The following is a 16,059-nucleotide window of genomic DNA, read 5'->3' on the forward strand; positions in this document are numbered from 1 at the left end:
GACCAGTTGGTTCACATTCTCCAGCATTTCATGCCCCACCTCCACCTCCCGGCAGAGGACCCTTCCACCCCAGGAAATAATCGACCCGGTCCCGCAAAGACAACGGCGCTGGAGGCAGTAAGATCCGCTTCTGTGGCTGCAGGTCAATCTCCAGCACAGAGATAGGAGCCAAGACGGGCTTCTCCTCAGGTACCGCAGCGCCAGTCAGTTCCGCAACCTGGGAGGGCGTTTCCTGGGGAGGCGTTTCCGTGGAACGAAGTTCAAGTACCTCCCAGGACCTCCACTGAGTACTAACCACGGAGCCCACAGAAAGACGATCCATCTTCAAACAGTCGTGCAGAACAGCATCGGAGCACCCAGTCCAATACCAAACAGACAGGCAAAATGAAAGCAGGAGCACGAAAAAGCCGCAAATCCTCGCGAACCAAGAGCAGAACCCGCTCTTCCGACGCAATTCCTTCAGAATAACAGGCCTGGACTTGACTTCACCACGCACAATTTCCTTTATGTCCTTGTCGGCATCAAGGTACTTGTCTTGCAACTCATCCTCGAGACCGTATCCCTCCAGCATAGCCGTGATGCGCGGCACCCAGCTACTAGCCTTCGGGCGGGACAGTCTCACCTCCCAAGCAACGGCAAACATGCTCAGATTCACCGGCGCGCAGATAACCTGCAGCTGCGCAATGCCAATCTCCGAGTCTGGCCCCGAGTGCAGCTGGATGGTCTGGAAGCTAGTTCTCGGAGTCTGCAGATGGCAGGTGTACTCGCCGTCGGGCCCGCCGTGCACGTAGATGTAGAAGCCGCACCGCTCGGCCCAGAAGCCGCGCTGGATGAGATCTAGCGAGCAGACGGCGGTGTATGTGACTGTGCACGACTGTGGGTCTTCCTTGTCTTCTGTCACGTCGGCGCGGATGGTCTGGTTTACTTTGAAGTCCCGCAGGAAGCCGTAGAAGCGCGCGTCGCAGGGTCGAAGGGGGATGACGAGCTTTGATGGAATGCTAAATTGAGCCATCAGGCAGCTGTCAACGAGCCTGTACCGCTTGAAGTGCATGGTGCGAAACTCCATTCCTTGGCCATCCGGTGTTCGGAGGTATACGTAGCCATGGTCATTTGCGGACAGGCTAGGCAGGCCTGTGACGACGAGCTCGAACCAGCCGCGCGGTCTGCCAGGCTGTAGATGCAAGAGGAAAGTAACGGTGGCCAGGTACGAGGCTGGTTCAACGTTGGCTGAGCAACGGACTTGGAACACCCTATCGACGAGGACGAGACGAGGTCTGTTGATGGTACGCGGTGGAGTGGGAGGGTGTACGAAGAGAATACCCTGGGTCGAGATTCCCCCGAATGATGTGTCCACTGAATCCGACAGCAAGGCTGTGTCACACGGGCTACCGGCGGATGCCACTGTGGAAAGCTTCTCCACGTCTTCTCCGTCTGGCAGGGACTTGCCTTCCTCACCGACATCCGTATCCAGGCCGGTCTTCGTCGGAGAACTCATTAAGGGCGTCAATATTTCTCGGGGGGATCTCTCTCCGACATCCTTGTGTTCCACTTGACTCTGCTTGTTCAAATTTTCCTTATTGATTGGTGACCGGCTGTTTTCAAATCTGTCCAAGTCCACACCCAACAAGAGTGCTGAATCTCTCAGCAACGGGACCCTAGCAGGGTCTGTATGTGTCTGGATGGCCACATTCACTGGCCTAGGTATCAGACTTCGCGACCGTGAATGCTTGGAGGCCGTCGACGATACCGGTGACTGTCGCTCCTTGTTAAGTATCCGGTTCTTGTTCTTGACCTTCCCACCGCCGTACGATCTCTCCGAATCAGTCACCGAGTCTGGCAAGGAGGCTGCCTTCGCATTCCGCTTGCGTGGGTTCTGTGGTGACTGATCCGCATCGACAGTCCCCTCCCAGGCTGGACTATCCTGGTATAGACTGGCATACAAGGCATCCAGCAGCGAATTCCCTCTCGGGGATCCATCGGGGGTATGACCAGCCCGGACTACACTGCCTGAATCCGAGGGTGTGTGAGCATCCGCCTGCAAGCCCGGAGGCCCAGGTGTCAGACTGGCATGGCTGGTCTCCTGCTCAGGCGTTACAGGTGCCTTGGCCTCATCGCTCGGTATCGGAGAGTCATATGGGTCTGCGTGGAACTCCCGTAGTCGTCTGATATCATCTGGCCTGGCGGACTTGAGACTCAGTGCAAAATCGACGACATGGGCGACGGATGGATGTGAGATGTCGAGTACGGTTAGTTGGGTATTTGGTGTGCACCAGACCTGGTCACGATGTCAACATTAGAAGAATGGCATGGGCAGGAGACGCGCTGCCATCTTACCTCGATCGACATGCGGACCTCGACCGTGTCGCTGGGATCCCCCGACCAATCGCACCAGAGGTCGAGATTGCTGAAGGGGTTCTCAGATGAATCCATCTGTCGACGGGTCAGACTCGTGGAAATAATGGGGAGGAAGAAAAGTAGAAAGAGGATGGACAAAGGTGGAACGAGGGGTGGGAAGCAGCGAGAAGGCAGAAGGGCAAGAGGAGGAAAGAAGGAACAGATGGGGCCTGCAGACGAGTGATCAGAAGGGACCAGAGGACACAACCCCAGCATCAAGACGCGCCGATGAGGAAGAGGAGCTGAAAAGAACTTTTAGGAAAGCATAAGCCATTGAATTGCGGTCATCACCAAATTAGAAGCACAGCGGTGGACTGCTAAGGGGGTGCGCCAGTATGTACACAGAAGGAAACAAGAACCATAAGAATGAGAATCTCACTTTTAAGAAAGAATAAAGCCTCCACCCCTCCAGTTCTACCCAGCCATCAGCGCCAGTAATAAGAAAAGAAAACAAGAAACCCGAAGCCACCCAATGTGAGAAACGTCAAAAGCGTGATATCTAACAGAACCCCCGTCTATCCAGACAGACAGGAAAAAAAAGACCAAATGAGGACAAGAGTCTCTCACAAAAAGAATTTAGCATAAAACAGCCAGGAGGGATCATCAAGGTCGACAACCCGGCCAAAGCATGAACGAGTGAAAGAAGGGCAATTTTGGGGTTCGATCCCAGTCTCAGTCCCAGTCCAGTCCCAGTCCCATGTATATGGCTTCTGGGGTATGAGTTATAAGAGGTATCGTACCGACCGTGTTCCTATCACTGAGGAGTTCCGTTCGCAGAGCCATAGCGATTACCTTCGGGGGCCATCTGGGAAGGTAAAATTGGGGTAGCCGTCGGGGAAGGCTGGTCAAAGTAGCCGCGCGCGGTGGTCCCGTTGGTGGCCTGGGGATAATTGCGCTGCAGCGGAGGAAGAATGGTCGAACTGGGCGTCTGGTATCCGGACCGAGGGTATCCCTGAGCCATCATCGCTCCAGTCGAATCTGGGGTCTGCGTCGGGTCCAATAGAAAGAAATCCTTAGCCAGAGACCTCTCTCACTAGAACTCACTCTTGGGGTGCCGTACGGGAGTGCCCGGCTGGTTCATCGCCATCAGCTGCCCCACGGCAGCTTGCTGGCTAGGCCGAGCCTGACCAGAGGGATCCGACATTTGAGACATGGGTGCTGCTGAGGGAGGAAGACCGTATGTCATCTAGGAAACCGACAGAGCCGTTAGTTGGACAGATGTTCCTCGTGAGGCGTGAACACAAACTCTCTTCTAAAGGAAACGCTGCACGAACCCCATAGTCTGGCACCACCTGGCCCGTGGAATACTGCTGCATAGCTGGATTCTGGTATGCGCTTGGCTGGCCGTACATAGTCGTCGATTGGCCGTATGGATCCATCGGGCGAGCAGCCATCCTGCTATCGGTGTCATAAATGTTTTGCCGACCATAGTCAATCGAGGTACGGTGGCGTTTGACGGGAGCCCCGTAATACTGATAGTCTCGACTCGCTGCCGCCGCCGGATAGCCTGTATAGCCTGTCGCAGCAGGCGGGATCTGAACCGGCTGTCGATCCGGCGATCGAGGAGGAATAGCCTGCGGAAACTCGTCTGGGCGAGGTGCAGAGCGTTTCCTGTGCGGGGTACTTGTCAGCGAACAGAAAATCCCTCCCTTCCCACGGCAAAAGGACCGTCCACGCCGCAAGTTGAACTGCCCAACTCACATCATAGTTCGAGGCTCCTTGCGAATGCGCAGCTTCACGCCCTGATCCGCGAACGATCGCGAGAGAAAAGTGGACTCCATCATGCCCGGGAAGTTCTTCGGAGGCGACACCTTAAATCGGTCCGAAATGATGGTTTTCAAGTAGGTGACAACATCCCTGGGTTCACCAGTCAGCCATTTGCTCCAATGCTGCCCGCAGACCGGAGGGTTGGGGGGCACGCGACTCACTTGCGCATCTCAAACAGAGTAAATTTGAGACGAAACTCGCCCTCGATCTTCACAGACAGGTCGCCGAACACGAAGAATCCTCCGTCTAGCCACAGTCAGCTTTTTGAGTCGCCCCCGCGTTGGGCGACAGGCCGAACTCCGCTTCGACTGGAGACCACTTACCGCTGTTGTCCACATCCTTCAGCCGGTGAAGGGACGAAACCAGGGTTCCTGCTAGCGCTGTAGATGGCGCCACGGGCACTGGACGGTCTTCTGAGGCATCGTACAGGCTGCAGCACATAAAATAGTAGGGGCTTTGCAGGTAGTGTCTTGGTAGGCAGTTAGCTTCGCAACCCGCGCGCACTACCCTTGGTAGGGTAGCCTTCGGCGATTCAATTTGATTCACTTACTGCGCAAGATAAGAGCCCTCCTCGCGCACCCGAAGCTGGACGATCGGGGGCGGATCGATGGGTTTGCGCTCTGCCGGCCCAGTCAATCACTGCGGGTCACCTTTCTCGCCAGCTTCCTCCGCAGCTCCGGACCGCCCTCCATCTCAAGAACAGAGGATTAGGACCGGAGCTACCCGTGAGGCTTGCCGGTGAGGAGGGAAAGGGAGGAGAATTGGAGACGTACCCTTTTCCTTGCCCCCGGCCACGCGCGCCCGGTCGGGCTGCTGGCGAATGGTCAGGTCAAAGTCAGAACTGGTGTTGGACAACATGGTCAGTTGGAATCCCTGGACGACCGAGTAAGAGTTGCGACCCAGTCATACAAGATGGTAGCAGAAGATGGGAGAACGGAGGGAAGATAGAAGAGAGCCAGACAGAGAGAGGGTGGTGGGGAGAGAGAGAGAGAGGGAGAGAGGCATAGAGGGAGGAATAGAGTGTCCAGGAGAATTAAGGATTTTTTTTTGGCTTTTACTTTGCTTACCTTTGGGCTTCGCGCGAGAGAGAGGCGTCGGTGAACGTCGATGCACTCATCAAGACGGAGAGGTGGAACCAGGACCCAAAGTGCGGGTTTTTTTGTTATAAGAGAGGATCAATGATCAAGAATCAAGGGTCAGGCAAGAGGCTAGCGGGCACCCAGCGGAAGAGGATCCGAGGAAACGAGCTAAGGTAGTGTGGCAGTTGGTTCGGGAGTAGAAGCGGCAAGCGGGTTGTCCACGGGTGCGAAGACAGTGAGAAGAGGTTAGAAGGGAAAGATGGGAGAGAAGGGAAAGAATGGGTCGGGGAAAAAGAGCGCGCAGCACGAGTCACAATGTCGTGGATGGTGCGCCGGCAGTTGAGGAGTGGTGGATAGAATTGGTGGTGGAGGGGGGGGTGTTAGTTTAGCTGTAGTGGGGGGGGGATGAGGTGGGAAAGAATGGAAAGGCGAATCCAGACTGTAGGAGGGTGCCGGAGCAGTTGAGTAGGCTCAGAAGGCTCCGACAGGCTGTTAACCGTGGATGATGGGCGGTGGGAGGGAAAAGGTGGATGAGCGGCAGTGGAAATATGGTTGGCAGGCGGAAGTGGAAGGGAAGGAAAGCAAAGCAGAGCAGTGGCAGGTGCGAAGGTGCAGTGGAAATGCGTGCCGCAAACGGCGACGCTGCGAACGGAAGGAACGACCGGTAGCAGTGTAGACGTCGTAGGTCACTTCACTCCTCTATAGATACCCGACACAACTCGGTCGCTTTAAGTGTCTGGGCACTAGGCACAGCGACCGCAGGTAATGATGCAGCAGGTGCAGATGCAGGTCCCGGCTAGGCGTCGCGATCCCCAACGTCGATGAACGCAATTTTCAATTGGGCCTCGATTTTCCCCCGCGAGCAAATCAGCGTCCCACACGACTAAGCCCCAAGGCCACACAGCGAGACAACCAGAAAAATGGGCCTGAAAAATTAGGGACCGAACATCCAATAGGAAACCCGAGAGATCCTTAAGGCCGGCCCTGCCTGAGGAAGGGATGACTGCTGGGTGTGGTGGAATGGTGGAACAGTAGTTGGGGCACACAGTAGCCACCAGATGGCTGTGCAGGACACCGTATAGAAATCCTGGCTGCGACCAGAGAAGGATAAAAAAATAAAAAATAAAATCAATTTCGGAGGCCTTTTGTCCGTTTTCGCAGCAGGGTGCACAGTATAGCTGAAGGGTGGAGCCCAGACAGACTTCTCGACCGTTGGAAAACCAGAGGGTCGCCCGCCGTCGAAGGCCGTAGACGGTTAAAACGGGAAGAAAAGTGGAGGGGAAAGGGAAAAAAAATAAAAAAAAGGGAGAGGGTTCAGCTGCGGTCGACCGGGTCGACCACGGTTGGCGGGCACGGTGGCACTGGCACTGGCACTGGCGACGATCAGGATGATGCGCACATTCGATCGGCCGAGGGGCCTAGCGCGGTGCTATCCGGGGCTGTACTCGGTACTCTGTATTGGCTTTGGAGCGTGAGGGGGAAAAAAGCCCCTCTGGTTTCCCGTGCAATAGTGCACGACTTATCAAGCCTAATCCGCCTGGTCCGTGTTGCTCGTAAGCCCTTGGCTGTCGCCACTGGGGAGCCACTGGGAGCCGGCGAAAACGGCGCGCCCTCCCCGGCTATGCACGTAATGGTGAGGACCCCGAGGTGAGCAAATGAGCTCCTGCCTCACGCCAAAAAGTGGACTCGGTCCCTGGTCCGGCGTCTAAGCATTCCAGTCAAAGTGGATTCCCGGATATGCGAGATCCAAGCCGCATGGCCTGCTGCTGGGCCAGGATCCGGGGCGCCCGAAGCTAGAAATGAGCTGGGCTAGCGGGCTATCGGACTAGCGTGCAATGGGGGGATGGTGAAGCGTTCAACTGTTGAGCTTGAGGCGCGACGAACAAGGACCCGTGAGTTTTCGCAGCTCGCTAATTGCAGGGCGTTGGCTCGCACTGGGCGGAGATTCCAAACAAAGACGGCGCGGTGTAGCCTCCCCCCAACACAAAGCCCAACTTGGAGCGGGAGTCGCGGAGGTCCTGGCGCCCGGAAATGCTCTGCCAGCCTGATTAGCAAGGTTTAATTTGAAACCCCGAGAACCCAAAGAAAGCCACAGTGATGTGAACTGCTGCGCTGATAGCTCCAGCTTTCCCCCCCTCTTATGTCATCCGCATTCCCAAGTTGGGAAAGCGAGGAGCTGTGGCCATCGACTGCCCGAAAGGGGGAAGGGAGCGGAGGATGCTCGCTGGTCAGCGGCCCACCCAGCCGGCTCTCTGACCACTTGACCTCCTCTCGCAAACGCAGACCTTCAAAAGCTCACCGCGGAGGTTCTCATACCTGTTGTTGCTCGAGTCTGTCGAGACAGTCTTCGCCCTTGCTCTGTTGCTTTCCCGTTCGTTCGGCGTGACACGAATCTGGCCCGCTCCCGTCTTGTCCTGTCTTCTCCCAAACGGCAGCCAACAACAAATCCCTGGGTTGCAACGAGAATACCTGGCACCGACGAGGTGGTCGATTCGATTGTCGTGTGGGTTGAACGCGTGGTACGCTTCCTGTCGTCAAAGACTAGCGCAGTCGCAATAACCACCTAGCCACCACCAGGCAACCGATTCGCCCCGCGGACAAGACAGCTAGGCGCAGTTGCAAGTCGGGGCGCGCAAACCGAGCACGAGCACGTTGGGCCGGCAGGCAACGGTCAGGGGGGAGCACACCGAGTCATGACGCGGTCGATGGTGAAAAAGAAAAGGCGAGTTCAAGCCAGTTGTCAAGAAATTAAAAAAACCCCAAAAAGGGACCCTCCAGGGAACAAAAAGGCAAATAGGAACCAAAAGAGGGCACGAACCCTCTGCGTTGCCCTACGAGTCGATGCGTCACATTGCCTGTGTGTCATGCAGCCTCGCAAAAAGAGAGGGATATTGCGCCCTCCTGTATGGGGACCGCACCAGCTCGGCAGAGGTCTGCACTAGTTAGGTCCGGTCCTCCCGGGACAGGACGGTGGGAGATCCGCTTCGATCGAGGTAGGGCCGTGCATGAGAGCAAGGTAAGCTAGTCGGCATCATGCACCGTGGGCTGGCTGGTCCGGGGACTTGAGCGATCGGGCATCATGCATTGGGCTGGAGACGAATCAACACGCGATGGATGGAGGGGGAGGGTGCGGTGGATCAGATCAGCGCGGCGTTTGCAGATCGGTGCGTTCTTCACTTTTCGGGCGATGGCTTCGCATCCAGGACTACGCCACAGCTGCCATCTGCTGGTCCCCGCCGCGGCTGGGGGAGGGAGGAGTATGGCGATCGAGGGCAGGCTGTATGGTACTTTTGAGTCGGCACTTTTCCCAATATGCCCCTGACTGCATCAGTGCATGACGGATGCACTTGAAGCTGGACAGTTCCTTGCGGGGCGAGGCGACAGAGAGACCAGTGGTAGGATGATCGATCTGATCCGGTTATCGGGAAGCGTCAAGAGGTGAAAGGGCCAGGGCTTGGGTGGGGGAATTGGCCTTGTTGGAGAGGAGGGGTGAAAAGCATGGCGCGCACTGGTGTGGCTGCAGCTGCAGCTGGATATGACAAGCGGCCCACTCGCCGCGGGCGATGCATCACCGCAGAAGACCCGATAGTACTGCGGCGATCATGCAAGGGTGGCCTTGGGGGGGCTGCCAACTGGCGGCACTCGAGGACCCCAGAGCGCATGCACAGCTAAACATGGGCCTCGGGGTCTCTAGTCTTGCATTGATCAGCGCGGTGACCATCGATCACGGTTGGTGCCCGCGGGGCCAATGGCCGTCGCCGCATGGCAGGTTCGTGGGCTTCGTTGGCCCCGCTGGGAGGGTCCGCCGGTGCCCTTCGGAGTGATAGCAGCGGGGGCACCCTGCGGTAGAAAAAGAAAAGAGAGGAAAAAAAAACCCAGCCCCTGGAGGATCGCCCCCGAACGAGGTGATTCAGTAGACAAAAATGCCTGGTTCCGTCTCAGCCTAAACGGTGGTTCGATGCCCACCTATGCATCTGCCCGCATCGGTTCCTGGCCGCGAGGCCTGGTTGGCGTACAGCAGCAGCAGGGAATGGCAATGCCGGACATCGCCCGAGATCCAGGATTTGTGCCTCGGGAGGGTACAGGGAGCTGGGCTGCAGAAACCAGCCCGCCGGAGGACTGGCAAGGAGAGGAAAAGGCAGAGAGGCTTGGAGGAGCCAAGCGGATAAACAGCCCCAAGCAGACCAGGCCGTCCGCACTAGCCTAACTCCACAGAGATGTAGGAGACTTGGGAAAAGAAAATTAAAGAAGAGAGAAAGGGAAGGAGAGGGAAAGGAACAGGGAAAATACAGCCCTCTGATAGAATTTTCCTTGCTGGCAGTTCCCAGACGAGCAGACTAACAGCGCATCTGCCTCCACCGACAGACTCAAATCAAAGGCCTAAACCCGCCTCACAAAACCCGCGTGGTGGACGTGGGGACGAACGACGAAGTGGCTCCCGGAAATTTTATTGCGGGACCGTTGACCAGCCCCGAGGTCGCGCTCACAGTCCATCATCAGAATACTGCATACTGCATCTCTCCTCGATCGATGTAATCGCGGGACGAGCCATAGTCCCCTCCTCATAGTTCATAGTTCATAGTTCATAGTTCATCGTTCATAGTGCCCATAGCCCATCCGTGAGCCTCTAAGCTCGTCTGACAGCGGCCCCGTCCCCAGGACCACGGCACCCTGGAACGCTATGCGGTTATGCTTAAAGTGAAGCCGGGCCTAAGCCGCCCGTTCCATGGATGCGTCCCTTCCTCCCCCCCCCCCTGACAGCTGGCCGAACACGCTCTGACCGCCGATCCTGCCGATCGGGGTTGGCTGGCTGGGTGATTTTGTTGTGATTTTTCTTCCTTCGTAGTCAATTTCCGATTCATTGTGTACGTACAGGGCAAGGCGATGCGCCCTTCCCATGGTGTCGGCGCATGCTGGTTTTCCTCGAACCTCCCCGGTGGTGGCGGACTGCCAGAGGGAACCCCCCTTTATTTCTGTATTCTCCGAGCTTCAGGCAGGCTCTTCGTGCGCGTTCCCCATCTGCTAAAAGTGGGAGATCTGCTATAGTGGGAGGACTCGGTCATGCCATGTACCGACTTCCGACCGCATAGAACGTATCACATCGGACTCCGAGATCTGCCGGTGGGAGACGGAGGGTTCGCGCTACTAGTAGTGTTCCTGTAGGTCTGCATGTCCGTGCTTTCTCCGACCCTCCAATGCCCGGTCGCGGAAATTGGGGATTCGGCTCCGACTGTTCTGCAGCCGACCACCCCGGGCATGGAGTCTCGATCCCAGGCCTGTCGATTGTGGCGGGCCTATGATCGATGGTTCTCTGCACGTCGTCGATCCCCCATCACTATCACTCTCGGCATTTCACCGGGCGTAGATCGTTACTCGTTCCGCGTTACGGTTGGACGGTTGGGTGATACATCGATTGAGGGACACGGGTTAACCGATGACCGTGGGCCAGACATGCCGCAGATTCTGGGCTGATTGATGGCCAGGTAGATAGATAGATAGACTACACGCGACTCTCATACATGGCACAACCGTGCACGTTTCCTTTGGGCAGGCTGGAGGCGCAGCAAGATCAAAACATCGAATCAAAGGGAGATGGATTAGAGAAGAAAGATACTCCAAGCACGGCCAAAACGCCTAGCTCCAGATCCGCGCTCCTAGCTAGACACACACACACACACACAAAAAAAGAATAGAGTCACCGAGCCACGATGGAGAAAATGCAGTTGGAACTCAATCGACGCGTCGTGCGACATCATCGGTCAGTTCGGCGAGGCGGACGTGGCTCGCCCGTCAAGTAAGAGGAGAAGGAAGAACCTCTCTGAACAAAAGTAGAAAATCAAGTGAATTCACGATAACGCCCGGTCCATATGCGTTGCGACGTTGCGGGGGTATACTGCACCGGCTCTGCCTGTAATGCCAGATCTTGAATGTGCATCCCCGTGACGGTGCTCAGGTCTCCATTACCACATCACCATCCACCTCGTACTCGGCGTCAATGTCCTCTTCTCCCTCCGCATCCATGTCGGAATCCATGCCGTTGGTGTCGACGGGGGCCGCTTTGCTGTTACGTCGCTTCGCCGATTCGGGGTCGGCGGGGATCACCACTTGGATCTTCTCCACCAAGGCCTTGCGGTTCACAGACTGTGGGGTCTTGGAATGCTGATCTGACTGCTTGCCCTTGGATTTGTGGGACGCTGCGGTGGTTGGGGACGTGGACGCTGATGTCCGTTTCTTCTCAGGTGTTTGTGGAGCTTCGGGCTCAGGATCGGGCTCGGCCTCGGACTCGGACTCAGACACGACAGCAGATTCCTCATCATGATCGACACCGTTGGTTTCCACAACCGCTTCTTGCTCATCATCACCGTTGACTTCCTCCGCTTGGACATCTTCGGTTTCCATGAATTCGCCACCGGTCGCGGACGCTTCTTCGTCCAGCACAAGACCAAGGTCTTCGGGACTGGGGTCAAGCACGGCCGCCTCATCAGCAAGCTCTTCATCAATCCCATTAGCCTGGGCGGGAGTGGCGTCTGTCGCCGGTGAATCCATCATCAAGGCACTGCGGCCACGACGGATACTGGGCGTGTGGGCGTTGGGAGTGAACAGGGGTAGCCCGGAGGCTCGCCGCGGTGTGTTGCGACCACTCGTACGAGTTGCCGTGGGCGTCAGTGATGGTCGAGAGTGGCTTGCTTTGCTGCCATGTGGACGACCAACCTTGCGCTTGGGGGGTGCCGGGACATGTACGGGAGGCCATAGTTCAAAGCGAGAGGGAGGGATACCGGCAGCTGGGTTGGGAATGGGATCGAATTCCCCGGACTCGGACTCGTGGATGCCATTGGTTTGTGGGAAAGCAGAGGTTGAGGGTGGACCGGCGGGTTCCCCCAGAGCATCGGAATCTGTACCATCCACCGTAGGGTCTTCGTCTGCATCCTCTCTCGATTCCAATTCCTCGTCGTCCTCGTCGGGATCTTCGCGAGGTGCAACGGCATGTAGAGGTGCTCGGTCGAAATGTGACTGGTTGTTACGACCCATGATGTATGGAGTCCACGTAAGCGCGTCCGGATTGAGTTGGACATAGCCCTTGCTCTCCCACTTAGCGATGACCTCTTCAAAATAGTCCTTGTCGAGGCGGAGTGCGTAGGTCTTGGTAATGGGGTCTCGCACCAGGGCACGCAGTCCTTCCAGCCCAGACACAAGATCATCCGCCGTCATGCCCGTTCGATCGGACAGATCTGCGATGCTGACAGGGGCTTTTAAATCACGAAGTTGGTACGATAGTATCAGTCTCCAATAGTTGCGGTATGATACCAGACCCATGTCAGAGAGAGGTTTCTCGGGCGAGCCGCTCTTGCCCTCAATGCGGGTGAGAAGGTAGGAGAAATCGATGAGGAGGTTGCCATAGCCTTTGCGCTGGTGGATAGGAAGGGTGAGAATGCAGGAGACGTTATTGGCTGAGCTCGGTCGTTTCTCTTTGCTGAAGTAGCCAACAAAATGGCATCCCAGATCGTCGTACTCGGCCATGACATAGAACAAGAATGGCTCCACGTCGTAGTACAGAGTCTTAGACCCCAGGAACAATTTGGCAAGAAGACACAGATTCTGGCAGTAGACCGGGTTCTTCCGACCGTCCACCTCGAATATCGAAATCGACCCATCCCGATAAATCTCATCACCTGGTGGATGCTTCGCAGGGCACTTCAGCTTATGTCGCCAAGCGACATAGTCCGAGTTCATGTATTTTAGACAGAACTCGCAGATGTAAAGCACCCGATTGCGGCTGTACTCCTCCGGATAAGGCGCGGCGTACCAAGTCTCGATTTCGTAGCCACCGAAGTTGATGTATTTGATCTTGGAAGGGGGTCCTGATACTTTCTGCGAGGCCGCGGGAGTTGCTTCGCCGTTGAGCTCTGCCTCTCGGATTTTCCGCTGCCACTCTTCTTCGGCCCGTTGGCGAGCTTGTTCAAACCTATCGCGATCCCCTTGTAAAGGTAGAGTCCTGGAAGTGTCGGCCTCCACTTCAGACAAGATGCCACCATATGGCTTGGTCTTCGATTCATCGGCTTCCCGATCATGGAGAGGATGGTAATGGTGGGCGTAGGGTGCGGGAGGAATGGGGGCAAAATGAGCTTGGGTTTCTTGAGAGGCAGTCGGTGGTTTGGGGGCTTTCTTCTTGCGCAGTGGCCGGCTCTGAGTGCTGAGTATTTCCGTCACCTTGCCTTCATCCAAACGGAAACTAACAACCAGTTTACCGAGTTGTTTTGCGACCACGCGACAATGTTCTCGGTCAACCGCTCGAGTCCGCCGAGAACGCATGGGCCGGGCGAGAGAGACTGCCTCATTGGGAGGCTCATCACCAGCACCGTCGAAGGGGGCATCGGGGGCATCAGAATGGTCCATTGGTCGCCGTCGCTTCCGGAGCACGGGTACATGCTCATCTGCCTCGACCGACGAGGCTTTTCTTTTACGCAAGGACCGCGAGCTGTTCAGGAGTTCATCGCTGATGTTGGTGTCGAAAATGGAGTGGAATCCATCCTCTTGGCTTCCCACATGTGCAGGCAAAAGCTCTTTTGGTAAATGAGGAGCTCCGCTTTTGGTTTGCGCTGGGGTTTCCGCAGTTTCAGGTTCCAGCCTGTTGCGAACACACGTGGGACATCTCCAAGGATCTACACAATTAACCGTTAGTAGGTGGGTCCGCAATAAAAGTGCAAATCCAGCACGAAGCTACCGCCAACGAACCTTCAGATTCATCAAATGCTTCTTGTTCACGGGCGCATTGCCGGTGAGCTGTCGGAACGCCGGGTCAGCGATTATTCCAGAAAAAAAGGGGGAGGGGGGGAAGTAGAGGCTTAAGCTTTTAGCTACGGCCCCGCAAAAGCATGACATACAATGATCACCACAAACAGCGCAGGTCAACCATTCCTCAAAGTCCTCACTTGGATCGTGCTCCTCATCTTGGGTGCAAAAGCTGTCGCCCTTTGTCAGCAATTAATTCCCAAAAAGAATCAACCTGCGCCGACGCGCTGAATTGCGATCCACGTACATGCAAGTTGCCCGGCTGCGATTATCGACATCCACATCTTCACGACCGTTGCTTTCGGCCTCCCAATCCTCCTCCTCCGCTTCTGATTCGGATTCGCTCGATTCATAGGCTTCTCGGTCGTTGTCCTCTTCAAACGCCGGGTCGACATCGCCGTTGGCCGTCCCCGACTCGGCATCCTCATTCTCGGAAGAAGCGTCGTCGGGGTGCTTCACAGCTCCGACAGGTTCAGTGTCATCGTTATCACCACCATTTGGTCCACGGCTGGTCGCCATGCTCAAGGGTCCACCATTCGGTCCAGTATTACCGTTCTCCTCGGCCACCTCGCCGGAGTATGCTCTATGAACCGCATCCTGTAGCTGTTGATCCATCTCGTACAGGTCGGTTTCCTCTTCCCCTTCCGCATCCAAGTCACTGTCCGCCTGGTCGAGCGGGGGGTCCAGTTTGTCCGGGTCATCGTTCACTGGCGGCACCGTCGCCGCCATGGTGAGTGTCGCGACAGTCGCCAGGCCTTCTGAGGCCGGACCACCGGGATGGTATGCGCCGGGGTATTTAAAAGTCTTTGATTGTTGCAAGGCCGAGCCAGTTCAAGCTACAGAGCCACCCCGCTCGCGTCGGTGGTGGCCCGGGGGGCATCTGGAGCCCGTGCAAGTCCGGCAAAGACAAAGGTGAGTGGGACCGGCGCTCGCAACATGAAATCAGCACCTTTCTTTGAAAGCAGGTTCCTCGGGTGCAAGTAGCTGTGGACAAGCAGGCAGTGGTCAGTTGGCTGTGACAGGTCGCAAACACGTGTCGCCGGGAGAAGGGGACTCACACCCAGGGAGAAACCAATGCGATACAATGAGTAGGCAGATCCAAGACGCGTCGACAAGCAATCCAAGCGCCGAGGGTGGACTCTCTGGCAATCAAACCGCGAGCCGATGGCCCCTTGGGCCTGGCGGAGTGTCGTTGCAGGCGGCTGAGTCAGGCGCACTAAACCGCTTCGGGCCGCAGACCTCGCCTTGGGAACGGCCGCTCAAGTCACTGGCTCCCCTCCACCTTCTCGCCTTCTCCGCGATTGATCCCTGCTGCGCAGTGACAAGCTTGGGTCTTTGCAGTTACCGACCTCTATCTTCTTTCTCCAATCCTTCTACCTGGCTTTCTGCCACCGCTCAACATGGGTGTTCCTTTCGAGGCCCTCCTCCCTTACGGGATTATCATGGGCGTGCGTCTCATTCGCCAATCCCTTCCGAGCAATTACTGACCGGCCAACACAGATGTTCGGCGTCACTGGCGCTGGTCTGTACGTTGTCAAGCGCTTTGCCAACGAGGGCAAGAAGGCCCGCTGGAACCGAGACCTCTGGGATAGGGTAAGTCGTTCCTTCCATCCGTCGGCTGCGGTCGGAAATTCGTCGCAACAGAATGTGTCGGCTAACTTTCACGTAGCAAAGTAAGTTGCGACCGAGCCAATTCGACGCGACGATCCTCTACGAGACCAACTGGGCGGATTCTAACCATACATCGTCAACTTACAGTGATGCAGCGCGACCTGCGCATTACCGGTACTATGCGTGGACAGTCCAGCAACCACCAGGCTCCCCCAGGATTCGATGTCAGCAACCCATGGAAGGTATGGACAAAGAAGACCCTCGAAAACCCCGTGATGATCGCCGAAGGCTCATACAGTATACAGATCGAGAAGCGGATTTTCTAGATCAAAAATTGCAACGTCTCATTGTCGATTATGCCTGCGCCTCCACTTGTTCGTTGATAACTATACATACCTTCCGCAATTTCTCTTCAGAA

General features: G+C 56.4%; 4 protein-coding genes across 4 annotated transcripts; 1 reads left to right on the forward strand and 3 right to left on the reverse strand.

Moving 5' to 3' along the window:
* Positions 1 to 28: 28 nt before the first annotated feature.
* Positions 29 to 2,430, reverse strand: N7482_007860 (uncharacterized protein; the record flags this gene model as incomplete). The annotated part of the gene is made up of 2 exons (XM_056689984.1): positions 29 to 2,275; positions 2,335 to 2,430. The coding sequence occupies 2 exons, from the start codon at positions 2,428 to 2,430 to the stop codon at positions 29 to 31; spliced, it is 2,343 nt and encodes a 780-aa protein (XP_056542413.1).
* A 718-nt stretch (positions 2,431 to 3,148) lies between these two features.
* On the reverse strand, positions 3,149 to 5,034 carry vosA (the record flags this gene model as incomplete). The annotated part of the gene is made up of 8 exons (XM_056689985.1): positions 3,149 to 3,379; positions 3,455 to 3,580; positions 3,669 to 4,005; positions 4,096 to 4,251; positions 4,323 to 4,407; positions 4,485 to 4,630; positions 4,712 to 4,781; positions 4,935 to 5,034. Coding segments are annotated over 8 exons (1,251 nt in total), but the record flags the coding sequence as incomplete, so codon positions are not given.
* A 6,155-nt stretch (positions 5,035 to 11,189) lies between these two features.
* Positions 11,190 to 14,759, reverse strand: N7482_007862 (uncharacterized protein; the record flags this gene model as incomplete). Its single annotated transcript, XM_056689986.1, has 4 exons — positions 11,190 to 13,900; positions 13,974 to 14,021; positions 14,123 to 14,202; positions 14,278 to 14,759. 4 exons carry the CDS (start codon positions 14,757 to 14,759, stop codon positions 11,190 to 11,192), a joined length of 3,321 nt encoding a protein of 1,106 aa, XP_056542415.1.
* A 671-nt stretch (positions 14,760 to 15,430) lies between these two features.
* N7482_007863 (NADH dehydrogenase [ubiquinone] 1 alpha subcomplex subunit 1) lies at positions 15,431 to 15,967 on the forward strand (the record flags this gene model as incomplete). The annotated part of the gene is made up of 4 exons (XM_056689987.1): positions 15,431 to 15,478; positions 15,531 to 15,623; positions 15,700 to 15,703; positions 15,789 to 15,967. The coding sequence occupies 4 exons, from the start codon at positions 15,431 to 15,433 to the stop codon at positions 15,965 to 15,967; spliced, it is 324 nt and encodes a 107-aa protein (XP_056542416.1).
* Positions 15,968 to 16,059: the final 92 nt, after the last annotated feature.

This window comes from Penicillium canariense (assembly GCF_028826845.1).
Source record: "Penicillium canariense strain IBT 26290 chromosome Unknown utg000004l_segment0_segment0, whole genome shotgun sequence".
Taxonomy (NCBI): domain Eukaryota; kingdom Fungi; phylum Ascomycota; class Eurotiomycetes; order Eurotiales; family Aspergillaceae; genus Penicillium; species Penicillium canariense.